General features: G+C 44.8%; 1 protein-coding gene across 1 annotated transcript in view; it reads right to left on the reverse strand.

Annotated features, from left to right (window-relative positions):
- The window catches only part of VPS26A (VPS26 retromer complex component A), a 37,649-nt gene that overhangs the window by 9,356 nt on the left and 6,309 nt on the right, over nucleotides 1–21,984 (reverse strand). Inside the window, exons 2-7 of the mRNA XM_077259009.1 lie at nucleotides 18,947–19,096; nucleotides 10,253–10,328; nucleotides 7,049–7,205; nucleotides 6,719–6,883; nucleotides 3,347–3,453; nucleotides 899–967 (exon numbers count right to left, since the gene is read on the reverse strand). Of these exons, the coding sequence (XP_077115124.1) occupies nucleotides 899–967; nucleotides 3,347–3,453; nucleotides 6,719–6,883; nucleotides 7,049–7,205; nucleotides 10,253–10,328; nucleotides 18,947–19,096 (724 nt within the window). The remainder of the gene's footprint in view (nucleotides 1–898; nucleotides 968–3,346; nucleotides 3,454–6,718; nucleotides 6,884–7,048; nucleotides 7,206–10,252; nucleotides 10,329–18,946; nucleotides 19,097–21,984) is intronic.

The following is a 21,984-nucleotide window of genomic DNA, read 5'->3' on the forward strand; positions in this document are numbered from 1 at the left end:
CTCAGTGAAACAAGGCAGTGGACATTTTCATTCTATAGCGATTACCGTATATACTCGAGTATAAGCCGACCGGAATATGAGCCGAGGCACCTAATTTTGCCACGGAAAACTGGGTAAGCTTATTGACTCGACTATAAGCCGGGTATGTATTGTTCCCTCATCCCTGTCCTGCTATGTGTGGCTCCCCAGGCCCTGTCCTGCTATGCACGGCTCCTTATCCCCTATCCTACTCACCCTCCAGTGTGCCCTCGGAGCATCTCGGTGGTCTCGGCACCTTCGCAGCATCTTGGTGGTTCCGGCTTCCTGCAGCTCTTCCTGTGCTGTGAGTGATCATGCGATACCGCTCATTAAGGTAACAAATATGCGCTCCACACCTATGGGAGTGGAGATGCGTGCATATTTATTACCTTAATGAGCGGTGCCACGTGATCACTCACAGCACCGGAAGAGCTGCAGGAAGCCGGAAGCACCAAGATGCTCCGAGGGCAAGCTGGAGGGAGAGTAGAAAGTCTTCTGGAAGCCGCCGGCCGGCACTGTGCGCTGCTGTAAGAGAAATGAATATTCATTTCTCTTTAGCAGTGGGCACCAGTTACAGACGCCGGCTTCTGCCTCCTGTGACCCGCTACTCCCCCACCAGCTTTCTGGACAATTACGCATGTATAAGCCGAGGGGGGAGTTTTCAGCACAAAAAAAATGTGCTGAAAAACTGGACTTATACACGAATATATACGGTACCTCTACACAAAGCAATTGTGATTTTCTAATTAAATGTATATAGGAATTTATAATGCGCATTTCCTTTTAGCTATCCATTTTTTTCTATGTCGAAGAACCTCTAAATAAAACAGGCAGCTACAGACTAGTGATAGGTGCCAGAGTATTTATAAAATAAAATTACCTTTTACTGGAGCTCCATCCATAATTTCATATTTTGCAACAGTCTCGGTTTCAGTTGTGGTACTGGGTCCTGGGAGACAAGATTTTATTTTTTTATTTTTTAAAGGAATGGTGCGTAACAGGTAGATATTATGTCAGCTATCCCTTTACTATTAACATCCCATAACCTACTTATGGCATCATGAGCAAATGTAAACATTTTCCTAATGCACTCCTATAGTTTTATTAAAAGGAATGCTTCACAGGATTTTAAAGTCACCAAACTAATGACACTGCTCGATAGGGTAGTGGAAAACACATACATTCCTGGCTGCAAATAGATAATCAATGAAAAAAGAATATTAATGAGGCTGCAAGAGCATCGAGTACCGTCCTATTCCGGGTAAGTGCCCCAATCTCCCAAACTATTCCCCGCCTAGTGGCAGAACGCCAGTGTCCTTGATGGCCGTAGCAATGTAGACACTATTCAACCACAGTGGGGTTGCTGGCAGAGGATCAGTACATTTGGCTGGAATCACAACACCCACAGAGATTTTCCCAGCAATGGAAAAATCAATTTGCAGCCAGGATATGATATGATTGTACTGGTCTTTTCTTAGCCTAGCGAGCAATGTAATGAGTGGTGACAAAAAGCTCATGAAAAGTTCCCTTTAAGACAGTATCAAGCATCAGAGCTTATTTTTCTCTTCTTGTCACATAGGACTCCTATGACCCGTTTTTCCCCCCCATGATGCCCATGTACAGTACAGACCAAAAGTTTGGACACACCTTCTCATTTAAAGATTTTTCTGTATTTCCATGACTATGAAAATTGTACATTCACACTGAAGGCATCAAAACTATGAATTAACACATGTGGAATTATATACTTAACAAAAAAGAGACACAACTGAAATTATGTCTTATATTCTAGGTTCTTCAAAGTAGCCACCTTTTGCTTTCATGACTGCTTTGCACACTCTTGGCATTCTCTTGATGAGCTTCAAGAGGTAGTCACCGGGAATGGTTTTCACTTCACAGGTGTGCCCTGTCAGGTTTAATAAGTGGGATTTCTTGCCTTATAAATGGGGTTGGGACCATCAGTTGTGTTGAGCAGAAGTCTGGTGGTTACACAGCTGATAGTCCTACTGAATAGACTGTTAGAATTTGTATTATGGCAAAAAAAAAGCAGCTAAGTAAAGAAAAATGAGTGGCCATCGTTACTTTAAAAAATGAAGGTCAGTCAGTCCGAAAAATTGGGAAAACTTTGAAAGTGTCCTCAAGTGCAGTTGCAAAAACCATCAAAGCGCTACAAAGAAACAGGCTCACATGAGGACCGCCCCAGGAAAGGAAGACCAAGAGTCACCTCTGCTTCTGAGGACACGTTTATCCAAGCCTCCAGCCTCAGAAACCGCAAGTTAACAGCAGCTCAGATTAGAGACCAGGTCAATGCCACACAGTTCTAGCAGCAGACACATCTCTACAACAACTGTTAAGAAGAGACTTTGTGCAGCAGGCCTTCATGGTAAAATAGCTGCTAGGAAACCACTGCTAAGGACAGGCAACAAGCAGAAGAAACTTGTTTGGGCTGAAGAACACAAGGAATGGACATTAGACCAGTGGAAATGTGTGCTTTGGTCTGATGAGTCCAAATTTGAGATCTTTGGTTCCAACCACCGTGTCTTTGTGCGACGCAGAACAGGTGAACGGATGGACTCTACATGCCTGATTCCCACCGTGAAGCATGGAGGAGTTGTGATGGTGTGGGGGTGCTTTGCTGGTGACACTGTTGGGGATTCATTCAAAATAGAAGGCATACTGAACCAGCATGGCTACAGCAGCATCTTGCAGCGGCATGCTATTTCATCCGGTTTGCATTTAGTTGGACCATCATTTATTTTTCAACAGGACAATCACCCCAAACACACCTCCAGGCTGTGTAAGGGCTATTTGACCAAGATGACCTGGTCTCTACAGTCACCAGACCTGAACCCAACAGATGGTTTGGGGTGAGCTGGACCGCAGAGTGAAGGCAAAAGGGCCAACAAGTGCTAAGCATCTCTGGGAACTCTTTCAAGTTTGTTGGAAGACCAATCCCGGTGACTACCTCTTGAAGCTCATCAAGAGAATGCCAAGAGTGTGCAAGCAGTCATCAAAGCAAAAGGTGGCTTCTTTGAATTAACTAGAATATAAGACATAATTTCAGTTGTTTCACACTTTTTTGTTAAGTATATTATTCCACATGTGTTAATTCATAGTTTTGATGCCTTCAGTGTGAATTTACAATTTTCATAGTTCTGAAAATACAAATAAATCTTTAAATGAGAAGGTGTGTCCAAACTTTTGGTCTGTACTGTACATAAATCCATATTTAGTCTGTCGGTATGCATAATAGAGAAGATACAAATCAGTGGTCTGTATACAATGGGTTCACTTGGGAGGTGGTATAACAAGAGGAAATACATTTTACCTATTCCAGTTATTTCCTTTTTAATCAGCTGCAATTCCATGTGCTGAATTTTTATTCTGACCAGTAAGAAGTAAATTTTTCCAACAATTACATCTTTTAAGTGGTACCTTTAAAAACAAAAACAGAAGAGAAATATATTTATAAACCAGAATTTGATGACAATGTGCCAAATAGGTGTTAATTCTTAGGGGAAAAAATCCTTAGGGTACCGTCACACAGTGCAATTTTGATCGCTACGACGGTACGATTCGTGACGTTCTAGCGATATCGTTACGATATCGCAGTGTCTGACACGCAGCAGCGATCAGGGATCCTGCTGAGAATCATACGTCGTAGCAGATCGTTTGGAACTTTCTTTCGTCGCTGGATCTCCCGCTGTCATCGCTGGATCGTTGTGTGTGACAGCGATCCAGCGATGCGTTCGCTGGTAACCAGGGTAGACATCGGGTAACTAAGCGCATGGGCCGCGCTTAGTAACCCGATGTTTACCGTGGTTACCAGCGTAAAAGTAAAAAAAAAAAAACCGTACATGCTCACCATCTGATGTCCGTCCAGTCCCTTGCCGTCCGCTTCCCACTCTGACTGACTGCCGGCCGGAAAGTGAGAGCAGATCACAGCGGTGACGTCACCGCTGCGCTCTGCTCTCACTGTACGGCCGGATCTGTCAGAGCAGGAAGCGGACGGCAAGGGACCGGACGGACATCAGATGGTGAGCATGTACGGTTTTTTTTTTTTTACTTTTACGCTGGTAACCACGGTAAATATCGGGTTACTAAGCGCGGCCCTGCACTTAGTAACCCGATGTTTACCCTGGTTACCCGGGGACTTCGGCATCGCTCCAGCGCCGTGATTGCAACGTGTGACCGCAGTCTACGACGCTGGAGCGATAATCATACGATCGCTGCGACGTCACGGATCGTGCCGTCGTAGCGATCAAAATTGCACTGTGTGACGGTACCCTTAGTGACTGGGCAAAATTGTGTGAAATCTGATCAGTGTCACTATGTGGTAATAACTCTGGAAGGCTTCAACATATCCCATTGATTTTGAGATTGTACTTGATGAAAATGGTATAAAAATAATCACAAAAATCTGCAATTTTCAAACTTTGACCGAGTATCCCTTTATTCCACATAGTCACACCACACAAAAAAAATTAACAAATAACATTTCCCTCATGTCGGCTTTACATTAGCACCATTTGTAAAATGTTTTATTATGCTCACATTTTAGAAGGTTTAAAAATGTGGCAGTAATTTTTCCTTTTTTCAAGGAAATTTACAAAACTTTTTTTTTAGGGACTTAATATGTTTTGAAGAGACTTTGGGGGTCCTATATATTGGAAACCACTAAAAGTGATACAATTTTAAGAACAGCACCCCTCAACCTATTCAAAATTGCTTTCAGGAGGTTTATTAACTCTTCAAGTGCTTTTCAGGAATTATTGCAAAGTGGCATAGCAGGAATGAAAAAAAATTATTTTTACCATCTAAATGTTGATAACTTCTGAACAGGCCACTGGAGCCAGCAGACACTAAGGCCATTATTTGGCCATAAGAAACAAAAGGACCACACGAACAATATCTCAGGATGCTGATAGGGTTAAAAAGGAAGCCCCCACACTGTTAATCTAGATACTGTACAACTATAGTCGGTACCAACATAAATCGTGGTTGATGCCTCAAATTGTCAGCTATGGTGTACAGCTGACAGTTGGTCTGATGGCTGGGGATCTCAACAATGACATGAATACTCGCCCTTTAGGCATTTATCATGCTTTGCTCATATAGCACCATCTTATTCCGTAGTGCTTTACATACATCATCATTACTGTCTCCATTGGGGCTCACAATCTAGATTCCCTATCAGTATGTCTGGAGTGCGGGAGGAAACTGGAGAATCTGGAGGAAATTCACGCAAACCCAGGGAGAACATAAACTCTGTGCCGATGATGTCCTTGGTGGGATTTGAACCAAGGACCCCAGAGCTGCAAGGCTGCAGTGCTAACCACTGAGCACTCAGGTATTCTTTATTAGTGTGGGTCCCTGTAGTTCTACCCTCATGATCAATGGAAGGCATATCCTAGCAGGATGTGGTCATCTGCTGGAAGTGCCCTGTACAAATGTCCACAATGATATTTCTAAGCTATATTAATATGAAGAGAGACGGAGGCTTATTAAATCCACTCTAAATTATAGTAGGGTTCCAATACAGGTGCTGGAACCACAAGGGGGCAGTATATTAAGTGCAACCCTAAAAAACTGTATCAACAACTGTTAAGATACAAAACATATGTATGGAAACAAATCTGGAGAAAAGAAGTAGATAGGAGCAGGCATATATTGTAGAATAGTCATCAGTATTCCCATAGAAGAACATTACAGCTGGCCTTTTCCCAGCCAAAGCTTAGCCGTTTTGGCTGGGGAGTATATTGACTATATACAGCGTTCAATGCCAAAGCAAACCGAGAACTAACAGCTTCTCAGCACATAAGGCTGGATCCTCAGCTTTTTTTTTTTCCCTTCACATATAGATTTTTTGAATATTCACACATAGGATTAAAAAAAAAATAAAAAATAAAAGCTTAAAGACGTTTCTCCAAAATGAGAAAAATGTGGCTGTTTGGCTTTCAGAAACCATGCCACCTCTGACCATGGGTTGTGTCCATGGTACTGTACCTCAGCTCCATTCACTTCAATGGGTCTGAGTTGCAATAAGAAACAAAACAGATGGTCAAAATTGGCACATTTTCTGAAGGTACAGGAAAGAAAAAAAGAAAACCACCACTTAAATCAATCATTTAAGATTTTAACATTACATGAATTTTAGAACACAAAGAAAAAATTAAAGATCATTGGGGGAAGTTGTGCCAAATTTATTACAAAGCATACCCCACTTATATTTGGCTCAGATTTAGACTGCCTTAAGGTCATAATATCAGATCATTAAGGATGCGACCACCAACAACCCCACCTGTTCCCAGCTGCGTGTGATCACTTGCGGAGTTGCACAGCATTGTGCTACATAGGGCCGCGGCTGGATGCTGCTCATCCACTCCCATACATTTAAATAAGGGCGATTGTGCCATACCCGGCCATAGCTCCACAAGCAATCAGATCCGGCCGGCACTCGGAACACCCGATTGTTGGGGTGTCATACTCCCACCAATCTCATAGTATGACCTCTCAAGAACAGTTCATTAATATAAAAGTAGTGGACAGCCCCAAGAGTTGATGGGCACTCTCTTAGGGAACTCACCCAATTTTTTTTTACTTTTGCTGAGCATGATGCAGAAATTGAAAATTCTGCACAAAATAAGCAAAGAAGTTACAGTAATTCTTGATGTACAAGACATTAAAGTAAATCACTCACTTAGATTTGTTATATTCAAACTCTATGTGTAAGCAGTCTTCTATCCCAACTTCCATTTTGATAGAGTTATTGACATCTGGATATGTGGCAAGCTGGTGAACAATGAGGTCATATTCCTTTATCAGATCGGACAGACGTCTCACTATGGTCACCTTTAAGAAATACCTGTAACACATTCAATATGAAGGATAAGTACAGGTATCATACCCTCCAGAGAGGAGACTTGTCATTATACAGCCCCCTGAAAAAGAAGGGTTTACGGGGAAATAACCTAGTACATACATACACACGTTGCGGTCACCTAATGACATTGTAAGTTACAGCACGTACCTTAATCTTACATTTGAACCTATGTAAGACTCATAAGGCTTCTCCACTTGCATGAACTCAAAATCATAACTTCTGCTTTGTGTCAGCTCCCCAGGCAGGGCTAGTTCTTTAACAAGGTTTACAAACTCATGTGTATTGCTTTTATCATTGAACAGTTCTAAAGAAAAAAAAAATACATTATATCAATAAAACATTTCATTACAGATTAATAAAAGACACAAAAAAGGCCAGATTCATTATTGAATTTGCACTGTTTTTCCCCTCCCCCTTTTTTTTTGCCAACTTTTTAAATCTATTTTATCATTTCATGTGAACGGTAGTGGATGAAGTTCGGAGTTTCCAGATGTTTTCAGTCGATTCAATCAATCACAATTTTAAAACGTCACAACATTTTTGTGCAAAAGTATTCCAGTCTACCCTGGCGTGATTTTAAGTATGCTTCAATTTTTTTTTTTTTGCATAAATAGTGTGACCCAGATGACAACTTAACCTCTTTAATGCACAAGGGGACCATGTCAGGTCAGGTATCGCCATAATCCTGCATATCCAAGGTTAATTTGTAGGATAATAGCGTTATGAAGGTGTCCAGTACTGAAATAACGGCACCTGGGAGACAATGAGATTTATTGATCCCAGGAGCCGGCAGCTTTCAGTCATACAGGTGTGCCAGTACGATTACAGTCATTGCTCATAGTGTGACCAGCGGCCATAAGCAAGCTGCCACACTGACAAACCAAGTCAAAATGCCAAGACGTGCCTAAAAGCCACTGCTCACAGTGTTAGGCTACTTTCACACTAGCGTTAACTGCAATACGTCGCAAATGCGTCGTTTTGCCGAAAATACGCATCCAGCAAAAGTTCTTGCTGGATACGTTTATTCGTCATAGACTAACATTAGCGACGCATTGCCAAACGTTGCGTCCGTTTTGCGACGCTTGGGCGTGTGGTAGCGGACCGTCGGGAGAAAAAAACGTTACATGTAACGTTTTTTGCTCACGGCGGTCCGCTTTTTCCGACCGCGCATGCGCGGCCGGAACTCCGCCCCCATCTCCCCGCACTTCCCCGCACCTCACAATGGGGCAGCGGATGCGTTGGAAAAATACATCCGCTGCCCCCGTTGTGCGGCGGAGACCACGCTAGCGTCGGGAACGTCGGCCCGACGCACAGCGACGGGTCTTTCCCGACGCTAGTGTGAAAGTAGCCTTATCTGTGGCTTTAGCCGTGCCAGCTCGCCTTTATTAACGATAGCATTCAGATCCTGGGAGAACCAGCTTGCTTATGGTAGCCGAGCTTTCAGTAATGTAGCCGGGTACCTTTCAAATCTTCAGAATAACCCTATATATGCAGGCTAATGCTGTTATCTGATGTGAAAGGTCCCAAAAGGGAAGCAAAAAAAAGGATTTTTGATTTTGCACAAAATGTATGAATCCTTAGTGCCATTTTTAAGAGTTTGGATCCAGTTGGATGATCACACAGGTGGGCTGCGCTGCTGGAGTAAATCAATTCATCAAAAACGGTGAGAATAAGGTTTTTTATTCACAGCGTGTTTCAATTCTGTACCGGCGTCTTTATCAAGTGTAAAGCCAAATACTATAAGAATTACTATAGTGAACTGATTGGAGGTCACATACGCACACTACTGCTCTATTCACAAGGGGGAAACAGGACCTGGTTCTCATGATCAGTGGAGGTCTGACACCACTATATTTGGTGCCTGAATTCAGAGTAACTGGACTTGCACGACGCGTTGACCTCTCAAATGTCATTCATCTCTTTCAGACAATATTGTTAGAACACAGCAATACCACTGATATAGGGGATATATATATCTATTTTACTCCTAATACTAAAATTCACCAAATTGTGGTATGCTATGTAAGTTGGTGACACACGCCACCTAGTGGAGAGAGAAACCCAATCACCTTACCTACAGATCACCCAAGAGTAACCACAGCAAGAAATTATATTGCAATATATTTTTATTTACCATATGTGGCAACAACAATACATATAAATATCCATCAATAAAATTGTATATTTAAAAACAATAACTGTACGCTTTACGGCCACCGCTGACACAGTCAGTGCAGGGAAGCTCTCGGCAGCAGCGCGTGCATTGCAGCGCTCCTGCCGAAAGCAGTTTTAACCCTGTGGACGCCGGGGGACGTGACAGACATCAGAATGTCAGTATGTAGTGTTTTTTTTTTACAATGGTAACCAGGGTAAATATCGGGTTACTAAGCACGGTCCTGCGCTTAGTAACCCGATATTTACCCTGGTTACAAGTGAACACATCGCTGGATCGGCGTCACACACGCCGATCCAGCGATGACAGCGGGTGATCAGCGACGAAATAAAGTTCTGGACTTCTAGCTCCGACCAGCGATATCACAGCGGGATCCAGATCGCTGCTGCGTGTCAAACACAATGAGATCGCTATCCAGGACGCTGCAACGTCACGGATCGCTGTCGTTCTCGTTGGAAAGCCAAATTTATCAAGACTTTCCCATCAGTGTGTTTCACTGTAAACTGGCTCCACTACTTACTGCCTCTTATATGATGACACTGTCTAAATGTCCGCATTTGGAAATCTGCACCTCATGTGAACAGTGACTGGTTAAAATCCAAATAACATTAGCTGAGGGCAAGAAAAATAGGCCTCATACAGACCTGCACCGAATTAAAGCTGGAACCTGTTGAATTACTATGGACAAACACTACACTTCCTGCCTACATGAGACTTTGCATGCGGGTGCCACAAAATATACACAATACTTACGCCATCACTTTTTTTTTTTTTTTTTTTATATCTTTACAATTTACAGAAAACTAAAATGTGAAATGATGTGACCTATGTAACAGGACTTTGTTTCTACTGCCAAGTCACTATTGCACTCTGATTTATTACAAAAACAGACTGACACTGTGGGAACAGGGCATAAAAAAATAAAAATGTCCCTACCCTGTATAAGGATTAGGAACAAATGTGACTACTGACAAGTAGCATTTTGTATAGCAACTCATTGCTTCATTACAGAACTAGCCTGAAGACAGACATCAATAGATGGAAAAAAATATATATTTTTATTATTTTTTTCCCGTTTTTGGACACATCCCATATAGCTAATTTCCTACTTGCCTACTAGCTGTCCACATTCTCTTTTATTACCTGATTACGTATATAAAATTAGTACACAAGCTCACCAATTTGTCCAACAAACTCAATTCGTATTCCTTGGTGCTCTAGTCTTTTACCGGGTTGCCTGAAGACTATGTTGACCTACAAGAAGGGGAAAAAAAAAAAAAATCAAAAATGCAGTTCCCATTTTTCTTGAATATAAAATAAATTCAGCTCAAAATCTTAGCTTTGAAATAATACCAGAATGAGACGCAGTATTGAAGGGGCAGCATTTGGCTGATGTCACTGTATAGGACAGGCTGGTGACAGTTTTCCCTTATAAAAATTCATTTCATTTAACATGTTGCAAAACAGAAAATGCACTGAGCTAGAACAAGATATGCAACAAAGTGGTTACATATTCAACACTGAAGTTATTATTACAGCCTTGGAGAACATATCCGTGGAATAGAGAAATATAAAGGACTATCTGGCTAGTTAAGACATCAGGACTGATTCAGAGATCAAAAACGGTAATTAGTTCTTACCGGTAATTGTATTTCCAGGAATCCACCTGACAGCACCATTGGAGGACGTCCTTCTTATCCGCAGTGGGACAGGAACCACAAGTTATAAGGACCCTCCCCACTCCACCCACCAGTGATTTTCTAAGTACCACATCTGGATGGATGCAAAAAAGAGTTTATTTACAATTACACACCAATGTTACATCACATTAGTCAGTAGTAAAAGTTTGCAGTGGGAGGGAACTAGTAGTGCTGTCAGGTGGATTCCTGGAAATACAATTACCGGTAAGAACTAATTACCGTTTTCCAGTCCACCACCTGACAGCACCATTGGAGAATACCAAAGGATGTTAACTAGGGTGGGACTACTGCATGTAAGACTTTTCTACCAAAGGCTAATTGGTCTGATACGACATCTATTTTATAGTGTCTAGCAAAGGTAGAAAGACTAGTCCAAGTCGCTGCCCTACAGATTTGCTCAGCTGAGGCTCCCCCCTTCTCTGCCCTTGATGTAGAAATGGCTCGTGTTGAGTGGGCCCTAAGAGTGTTCGGGGGATCTTTCCCTTGGTTTGTATATGCTAGGCTAATCATGTTTTTAATCCACCTAGCAATGGTTGATTTTGCTGCCTTGCAACCCCTATTTGGACCACCGTATTGAATAAATAAGTTAGTGTCCCGTCTCCAGCTTTCTGTCGCCCCCAGGTATTTTAGAACAGTCTCCCTAACGTCAAGGTTATGGTAGACCCCTTCTTTTGCGTTTTTAGGGTGTTGGCAGAAAGAAGGAAGGATTATCTCCTGATTTATATTGGTATATGATACTACTTTGGGGAGGAAAGCTGGGTTAGGTTTGAAGACTATTCTGTCGTCAAAGATTTGAAGATATGGGTTCTGGATAGAAAGAGCCTGCATCTCTCCCAGCCTTTTAGCCGATGTGATGGCAATTAGGAAGGCGGTTTTAAAGGAGAGATTGGCTATGTCCATATCTTCTGACAGTAAGTAAGGGGTTTTACACAAAGTGTTAAGGACCAGGTTTAGGTCCCAAGGAGGAGTTGATTTCCTCACAAGTGGCCTCATTCTCTGTGTGGCCCTGGAAAATCTCGCTATCCAGGGATGGGAGGCTAGTGATGTATCAAAAAATACACTAAGTGCTGAAATCTGTACTTTTAGAGTACTAGGCCGAAGGCCCTTGTCAAATCCGAGTTGCAGGAAATCGAGGATTCTGGGAATATTTGGTTTCGAAGTATCCACATGACCTTCTCCCAGAAAGGGACAATACCGCTTCCAGATCTTGTTGTAAATCGCCGAAGTCACCGGCTTTCTGCTTGCCTGGAGTGTGGTAATGACATCTTCTGACAGGCCTCTAGATCTTAGGGTTTGCCGTTCAGGATCCAAGCAGATAGGTGAAGAGAGTCTGGATTCTTGTGGAATACTGGACCCTGAAGTAGAAGGTCCTGCCTGTTCGGTAGAAAGACTGGTTCTTCTGTTGACATCCTGGACAGTAGAGAAAACCAGCTCCTTTTCGGCCAGAAAGGAACCACCAGGATTACGGTTGCTCTTTCGTCTCGTATCTTCCTGAGTGTCTTCGGTATCAGAGGAAGAGGCGGAAAAGCGTATAGGAGACCTTTTCCCCAATACTGAGACAAGGCGTCTACTCCTGTGGCTCCATCTAGAGGATTCAGAGAAAAAAATGCTCTGGCCTTTGTGTTTGACCTGGTGGCAAAGAGGTCCACCTGAGGCGTTCCCCATTTCTGGCACAGACTGCTGAATACTTCCGGGTTCAATTCCCACTCTCCGGGATGTACCGACTTTCGGCTCAGGAAATCTGCAACCTGATTCTTGGCACCTTCCAGGTGAACTGCCGAGATGGATTTGACAGATCTTTCTGCCCACCTGAAAATCTGGTCTGCTAAGTGTTGCAGTGGTGGATGTCTCGGACCTCCCTGGTGTCTCAGAAATGCCACTGCTGTGACATTGTCGGACAGTATTCTCACGTGTCTGTCTCGGACCAATGACTGGGCCTGGCACAACACTTTCCAGATCGCGTACAGCTCTCTGAAATTCGACGATCTTGCGGCAATTTGAGGAGTCCATTCTCCCTGGTAGTATGTTCTCCCTAAATGACCGCCCCATCCGTATTGACTGGCGTCTGTGGTAACCGTAACACAGGGATCGAGTATCCATGGAACTCCCTCTCTCAGGTTCGCTGGTGTGGTCCACCAGGTTAGGGATTTCTTTACCGAAGGAGACACAAGCATCTTCCTGTCTAGGGAACTTTGTTTTCGGTTCCAAGATCCTAGGACTTCTCTTTGCAACTTCCGCGAGTGGAATTGGCTCCATCTCACACAGGGTATGCATGCTGTCATGAAACCGAGTATCCTCATTGCCTCTCTTATGGAGGGGGTACTTCTTCTGAAATGGTGGATGTGCCTGATCAAGGTCTCTTGTCTGTCTTCTGGTAAAAAAGATGTTCTTAGATTGGAATCTAAGATCACTCCCAAAAATGTTATTCTGGAATTTGGGACCAGGCAGGACTTTTTCCAGTTCACGATCCACCCCAGCTCCTGTAGGATGGAAAGAGTGAACGTGCAGTCTATCTTGAGGAGTTTCTGTGATTTCGCCATTATCAGGAAGTCGTCCAGGTATGGGACTATGGTCACATTCTGATTCCTTAGATAGGCCACAACTTCCGACATCAGTTTGGTAAAGATCCTGGGCGCTGAAGCAAGCCCGAAGGGGAGACATCTGAACTGGAAGTGATGTATAATCCCCCTGTTCATTATGGCGAACCTCAGGAACTTTTGGTAGGAGAGGTGTATCGGGACATGATAGTATGCGTTGCTTAGGTCTAGGGTACACATTACCATGTCTTTGTCTATTAGAGGCATCGTGGATCTTATAGATTCCATCCGGAATCTTTTGTACCGGACCCATTTGTTTAATGGTTTTAAATTTATAATCGTCCGGGAGTCTCCGGATGGTTTCTTTATTGAAAACAAATGGGAATAATGGCCTCTGCCTCTTTCGGAGATGGGAACTGGCACAATCGCTTCTAATTCTAACAGCTCCTGAATGTTTGTCCACATGGAGGAGTCGGAGAGCGGGCAAGGTCGGGTCACTACAAATCTTTCTGGGGGACTGCTGGAGAACTCTAATTTGTATCCCTGTGCAACTACTTGTAGAATCCAAGGATTCTGGGATACCTTCTGCCAACCCCCTAGAAATTTCTGTAATCGACCTCCCACCTTTATATCATTTATTTGACTTTGGTGTGCCTGCACTAGGGAAGATGGAGTCTCTACCCTTTCCACCCTTGGGATAAGACCACCTCCCAGTCTTCCCTTTCCCCTTGTAGTTTGTCCTCTGACCAGGTCGGGACCTACGAAAGGGCTGATATTTTTTGGTATTCTCCTCAGGGAAACCCTTCTTTTTATCTGAGGCTTTTTCTAGAATATCGTCTAGAATCGGCCCAAATACTTTATTTCCTGAGAATGGGATTCCACACAATTTATTTTTTGACTGGAGATCCCCCGACCAGGTCTTTAGCCATATAGCTCTTCTGGCCGCATTAGACAGGGATTCGCTTCTAGCCGCAAACCGTACAGATTCGGTAGAAGCGTCCGCCATAAAGCCTGTTGCGACTTTGAGCAAAGGCAATGATTTAAGGATAACCTCTCTAGAAGTCTTGGCTTTGAGGTGATCCTCTAAGTCGTCAATCCATAAGTGCATTGACCGGGCTACGGAAGTTGCCGCTATATTGGCCCGTATAATTGCCGCGGAGGACTCCCAAGTTCTCCTTAGCAAACCATCCGCTTTACGATCCATAGGATCCTTTAACGCGGAAGAGTCCTCAAATGGAATTGAGGTCTTCTTCGCCACCTTTGCTAGTGGGACATCGATCTTGGGAACTTCATCCCACACTTTAATGTCCTCAGGGTTGTAGGGCAGACGAAGTTTAAAGTCCCTGGGAATCACTAGCTTCTTTTCCGCTTCCTGCCACTCTTCCAGGATCATGGAACGGATGTGGTTGTTGACGGGGAAGACTTTTGTTACCTGGGCATGTAATCCGCCAAACATCTCGTCCTGGATCGAGGTTTCCTCTGGTGTATCTTGTAGCTGCATGGTGTTACGTACAGCATAAAGAAGTTCATCTGTGTCTGCTGCGGCGAAGAGATATCTTTTCCCTTTGCCCACAGATCCGTCTCTTTCTTCCTGGTCAGAATCCTCCGAAACCTCACCCTCGGAAGAAGGGCTAGACTCCCTTGGCCTCTTCCGTGAAGTCTGTGGTTCTGACTGAGTCTGGGGAAGATTCAAGCTTGAGATGGAAGCCTGAACCTCCTGTCGAATCATGGTCCTCATGCTGGATATCGTCATCACCCACAATTTTGGATGTGCACGATCTGCACAATGGTTTCCGCCAATTTTCTGGAAACTTAGTGGCACAAATCGGGCATTTATTCTTCCCCGATTTTTTCCTTTCAGTTGTGGGGATGGGAGGCTCAGCCTAGGGTAAATAGACATACGTGGCACCGTAAGTAGGGAAGCGGGGGAGGGGGGGGGGGGGGAGGGGGGGGCTTTGTGGTATGGCTTTACATAGCCTACTCACGTGCCCCTGAAGCTGGTCAGTCCCCTCAGGTCTGGTAGTGTCCTCCATGATGAGGATAATATTACAATACAGCCATGTGCACCTTTGTCAGGATAGCCGGCGGAACAACGACCCCCATTGTATGCTTATATAGGTTTTACCTGGTTGATCCTGCCTCCTTACCGCGCCCCGCGCGGTCGACCATGCTGAGAAAAGGCCTTCCTGAAGGCCGGCGCTGCCGCTGGCGTCCTCCGGTCCGATGCTCGCCGCGACCGGAAGTGACGCGGCCGCCGACCGGAAGTGACGCGGCCGCGTGTCCTGGAGCCGGCAGCGGCTGCTGCACAGAGAGCCCCCGCCGAAACGGCTGCGGCCGCATGCGGGAACAGCCGCCGCTGCAGCAGACAGCGCCCGGGCCGAGAGCCCCAGCAAGGAGAAACGGACCTTGGCCCCAGGAGCAGCGCTACACTGGGGGAGGCTGAGGGACCCCCCATCGCAGGTATCAGCCGCAGATATCTTGCGGCGGGGAAGGGAAAGGCTGGGCCCCCCGATCCCCACCATCTGCACAGCACCGTCGGAGGCTACGTCTTGCAGTTCCTATCCGCCGTGGGACAGGAAAAACACTGGTGGGTGGAGTGGGGAGGGTCCTTTTAACTTGTGGTTCCTGTCCCACTGCGGATAAGAAGGACGTCCTCCAATGGTGCTGTCAGGTGGTGGACTGGAAACAAAAATGCTCATTAATGACAAACATGGCTGAACTATATACACATGGCAAGCTTTATCTTTCGTGTCTCCCCTATTTCCTTATAGACTGTAAGCTCATGAGCAGGACTCTCTATCCTTCTTTGAACTGAATGTTACTTTGTAATGTCTTATTATTTATGCATGTACACTAAGTTGGGATATATAAATAAAATGTATTCATTTTCCGATTCTGTATTATAGTAGAAGCTGCAAGCAAAATCTGGAAAAAAGATCAAATCCTCTTACTGTCAAGTCTCCCCTTATAGACCCTCCAGACCCCAGGAGAGGAGACAGGAACTTTTCTCTAGGTCATCATTAGTGATGAGCGAATATACTCGTTACTCGAGATTTCCAGAGCACCCTCGGGTGTCCTCCAAGTATTTTTTTAGTGCTTGGAGATTTTGTTTTTCTTTCCGCAGCTGAATGATTTACATCTGTTAGCCAGGCTAAGTACATGTGGGGGTTCCCAAGCAACCAGGCAACCCCCACATGTACTTATGCTGGCTAAGATGTAAATCATTAAGCTGCGGCAAGAAAAACGAAATCTCTGAGCACTAAAAAATATTTGGAGGACCCCCGAGCGTGCTCGAGAAATCTCGAGTAACGAGTATAGTCGCTCATTACTAGTCATTATCTCTCTTACCAATCACAGATGATATGTACCCTTAATCCTATGTAATGATAAACGGCTACAAAAGCTTACACTTGGATGCAAAACTAGAATGAAGGCTCATGTGAGTGTGACATGCTGGGTGGAATTTTCACAATGTGTCAGATCTGTACTTTCAGATCTTTGATAAATCTAGAATTTTTCTTTTTTTCCACTTGTGTTTTTTTTTTGCTTCTGCAGAACTGTGAAAAGGACTGATAAGGTTTTCCCGGGAACTTAACCCCTTCACGACATGCGCCGTACTAGTATGGCGCATGTGGTGTCTCCCCCTTTGATGTGGGCTCTGGCGTTGAGTCCACATCTTTTCCGGTACGTCAGCTGTTTTGAACAGCTGACATGTGCCTCTAACAGCCAGGGGGTGGAATCACGATCCACCCGCGGCTACTAACCTGTTAAATGCCACTCTCAATCTCTGACAGCGGTATTTAACACGTGCTTCCGACAAGCATGCTGGAAATCCCACCCATCGGTGACCCAGTCATATGATTGCGGGTCACCTGGTTCTCACTGCCGGATTGTAATGAGCGCCACCCATTGATCGGCGCTCATAGCAAGTCAGCAATTCTGCTACATACAGATGATCTGTATGTAGCAGAGCTGATCGGGTTATGGCAGCTTCTAGTCTCGCATTGAAGCTATTGACGCATGCCAAAAGTAAAAAAAAAAAAAAAAAAAAAAAAAAAAAAGGCTTTTAAAAATATAAAAGTTTAAATCACTCCCCTTTCGCCCCACTCAAAATAAAATAAAAAAAATGTCAGCTCAGCCCGCAAAAAATAAGCCCTCACCCAACCCAAGGTCATGAAAAATAGAGACGCTACGGCCCAGGAAAATTACGTAATTTTTTTTTTTTTTTTTTTAGACAAACTTGGGATTTTTTTCACCACTTAGAAAAAGAACCTAGACATGTTTAGTGTCTATGAACTTGTGATGACCTGGAGAATCATAATGGCAGGTCAGGTTTAGCATTTGGTGAACATTGAACAAAAAATAAATCTAAAAAAACAGCTATGGAATCACACAATTTTTGCAACCTCACTGCACTTAGAATTTTTTCCCCTTTTTTGAGTACACAATATGGTAAAGCCAATGGTGTCGTTCAAAAGTACAACTTGTCCCGCAAAAAACGAAAAAAAAAAAAAAAAAAGTTATGGCTCTGGGAAGAAGGGGAGCGAAAAACAAAAGCAAAAATGAAGAAGGTCTCCATCATAAAGGGGTTAAAGTATCCACACATGTATGCTAAGAAAATGCAAGTCTTATTTTATATAGACCTGTGTAGAAGGACATATACGCGTTACATTATTGATTCTAAAGGTACCGTCACACTAAGCGACGCTGCAGCGATAGCGACAGCAATGCCGATCGCTGCAGCGTCGCTGTGTGGTCGCTGGAGAGCTGTCACACAGACCGCTCTCCAGCGACCAGCGATGCCGAGGTCCCCGGGTAACCAGGGTAAACATCGGGTTGCTAAGCGCAGGGCCGCGCTTAGTAACCCGATGTTTACCCTGGTTACCAGCGTAAAAGTTAAAAAAACAAACAGTACATGCTCACCTGCGCGTCCCCCAGCCTCTGCATCCTGACGCTGACTGAGCTCCGGCCCTAACAGCACAGCGGTGACGTCACCGCTGTTGCTTTCACTTTCAGTTTAGGGCCGGCGCTTTAGTGTCAGGAAGCAGAGGCTGGGGGACGCGCAGGTGAGTATGTACTGTTTGTTTTTTTAACTTTTACGCTGGTAACCAGGGTAAACATCGGGTTACTAAGCGCGGCCCTGCGCTTAGTAACCCGATGTTTACCCTGGTTACCAGTGTAAAATATCGCTGGTATCGTCGCTTTTGCTGTCAAACACGGCGATACACGGCGACCTAGCGACCAAATAATGTGCAGACCTTCTAGCAGCGACCAGCAATTTCACAGCGGGATCCAGATCGCTGCTGCGTGTCAAATACAGCGATATCGCCATCCAGGTCGCTGCAACGTCACGGATTGCTGGCGATATCGCCTAGTGTGACGGTACCTTAAGCATGAACTGCATAGGTGCAACTTCATGAATACTGGTGAACCGAGTGATGCAGCGTGAGAGGAGTCGGACACTTGCACCTCTAGATATATACCAGACACCTACATTGGCCACGTCACTGTCACATTCCCCATCACAATGCAATCATCAAGTAATTACGAATCACTGGTTGCCCATCAGGAACATGAGAAGAGCCAGGAGAGTGACCCACTACTTCACATCTGTGTAATGTAAAAAGCAGTTTACCTTTCCAGCTACAGACTCCCCATCGTAGAACAAGAAATGTTTTTCGATTTTGCCTTCTTCAGTTTTAATCTCGGAAAGCTTCCTGGTTTCTGCATCGTTGAGCACAACTTCAATCTCACAAATCGGACCAAACAAACCACTCAGAAAACTCTGCAAAGAAAAACGAGAAGTTAGTGGCAGAATGTTATCACCAAAGGATTGACAGACCAGTGATTTATCACCAACGTAAACCTCAGCAAGAAGTCTAATATGCTGGACTGCTGATTATGTACCAAGTACTGTGTGGGCAATGCAGATCAGCGACTATCTTCTCATTCCGATTGGGCATTAAAGCATAATTGCAGCATGCTGCGAGTGGCTCCGATAATCAGATCACATGCACAGATACAAGTCTACGCGTGCGTGTGACCCATCAGACTGATATACGCGCACAGACGCTGGAGAAATTAAGTTCTAGGTCTCCTCCACACCTAAGGCCGGTTTCACACGTCAGTGATTCCGGTACGTGAGGTGACAGTTTCCTGACACACGTAGACCCATAAAAATCAATGCATCTGTGCAGATGTCATTGATTTTTTGCGGACCGTGTCTCCGTGTGCCAAACACGGAGACATGTCAGTGTTCGTGGGAGCGCACGTTTTACACGGACCCAATAGAGTCAATGGGTCCGCGTAAAACACGGACCTCACACGGACATTCTCCGTCTGGGGTCCGTGTGCATGCAGGAGACAGCGCTACAGTAAGCGCTGTCCCCCCCACATGGTGCTGAAGCCGGTATTCATATCTTCCCTGTAGCAGTGTTTGCTATAGAGAAAATATGAAGAATAGTGTTAAAAATAAAGATTTAGGTGTCCGCCGCCCCCCCACCCCCTGTGCGCCCCCCCGCTGGTCAGAAAATACTTACCCGCTCCCTCGCTCCTTCCTGGTCTGGCCGCGCCTCCTACTGTATGCGGTCACGTGGGGCCGATCATTTACAATCATGAATAGTCGGCTCCGCCCCTATGGGAGGTGGAGCCACATATTCATGACTGTAAATGATCGGCCCCACGTGACTGCATGCAGGAGAAGCCGCGGCCAGACCAGGAAGCAGCGAGGGAGCGGGTAAGTATTTTCTGACCAGCGGGGGGGGCGCACAGGGGGTGGGGGGGCGGCGGACACCTAAATCTTTATTTTTAACACTATTCTTCATATTTTCTCTACAGCAAACGTTGCTGCAGGGAAGATACGAATCGCAGCTTCAGCACCATGCAGAGTGGGTACCACACGCTCCGTGTGGTACCCACTCGCCATACGGGCGGCACACGTGTGCCGCACGTATGGCCTCCGTGAGTTCCCAGGCACACGGACACGGATAACTCCGGTACCGGAATTATCTGGACGTGTGGGACAGCCCTAAGAGGAACCTCGGATCAGAGTTTGAGCCCACTGTCATTCACATAATCAGTCCGATTCTCTTGCCTGAGAGAATCTACAACGGTGTCAGCGAGCCCTAAAAACGGTTGAATCATTTCAGCTGCAGACTTTGTAGTGAATCCATGGTAAATCCATAGCAATATTGCCATATGGAAAGGGTGAAAGCAGTGAAAATCTGCAACAGCATAATGATCATGCTGCATTGTAAATCATGGTTTCCTAAAGGGAGTTTTCCGGGATTTCCACATCATAGACCTTTCCCTAGGATAGGGCATCAAAATCAGAAGAGTGGCAGCTGACGCCCAGTATCCCGACGATCAGCCATTATCGGCTCCAGTGGTGTCCAGATGAGAATAGCTCCCTTCACTGTGTAGTGATGTTTCCTGGTTGTTCTAATCCCAGATTCACACATAAAAAAACCCTTTATTTTTATGGATCTGCAATAAACGCAAAATGACAGCAAACCAGATAACAAACTAACAATTTTGCTTCAATGCCCAACCAGGCTCATCACCAATAAAGCAACGATTAGAAAACAGGAACACAAATGATAAAAGGAACTAAAAAGAAAGAACGTGGGACTGAGTGGTAATACCAGATACAGCCACTACTTAAAGACTGGCGCTGTGCCTAGTAAATAATGAAGAGGATACAGCCCCCTCCAGAGTGCTACAGCCTTCAGCTGGCTGATCATTAGGGGAGAACCAAATGTCAGACCGCACTGCGGATTTACCGCGGTTTTTGTGCGGATTCCACCTGCGGTTTTACACCTGCGGATTCCTATTGAGGAGCAGGTGTAAACCGCTGCAGAATCCGCACAAAGAATTGACATGCTGCGGAAAATAAACCGCTGGGTTTCCGCATGTTTTTTTTCAGCAGCATGTGCACTGCGGATTTTGTTTTCCATACGTTTACACGGTGCTGTACAACGCATGGAAAACAGCTGCAGATCCGCAGCGTCAAATCTGAAGCAAAATCCGCCGCGTGTGCACATAGCCTCAAAGTGCATGCACTGTGCTCTGTGAGGATTCTCGGATGGGGGAAGCAGATGTCATTCTGACTAGACGTGACCGGCCTCTCAATGCCCTTATATTGAGCTATGCTGCACAAGTCTAGTCGGCATGTGACTGCGTGTGCAAATCTCATACTTGCAGCCACATGCCTGCGAGACCCAACAGCGAGGATTCCCAAACTGAAGACTTGTACCCTAAGGATGGACAACCCCTTTATTAAAGTGTCTGTGCGAAGTTTGGAAGTTACCTATAGTCCATGAGCCAAGAACCAAATTTGACGATATCGGTACCAAGCGGAGTGACTAATTCTCTTTGGTATTTTTAGGTAGATGCATGTCTGTAGTTTATTTTTTGATATGATAGCCCTTACATATACGTAGCTTATTAACCCCTTCAGCCCTAGGCCTATTTGTACCCAAGTGCCTAAGCCAATCTGACCTGTGCCACTTCATGGGCTAATAACTTTGGAACGCTTTCACCTATCCAAGCCATTCTGAGATTGTTTTCTCGTGACATATTGTACTTCACGTCAGTGCTAAATGGGAGTCAATATATTTTACCTTTCTATATAAAAAAATGCTAAATATTCGGAAATTTTGGAAAAATCGGCAA

The sequence above is a fragment of the Ranitomeya variabilis genome, chromosome 4 (assembly GCF_051348905.1).
Source record: "Ranitomeya variabilis isolate aRanVar5 chromosome 4, aRanVar5.hap1, whole genome shotgun sequence".
Taxonomy (NCBI): domain Eukaryota; kingdom Metazoa; phylum Chordata; class Amphibia; order Anura; family Dendrobatidae; genus Ranitomeya; species Ranitomeya variabilis.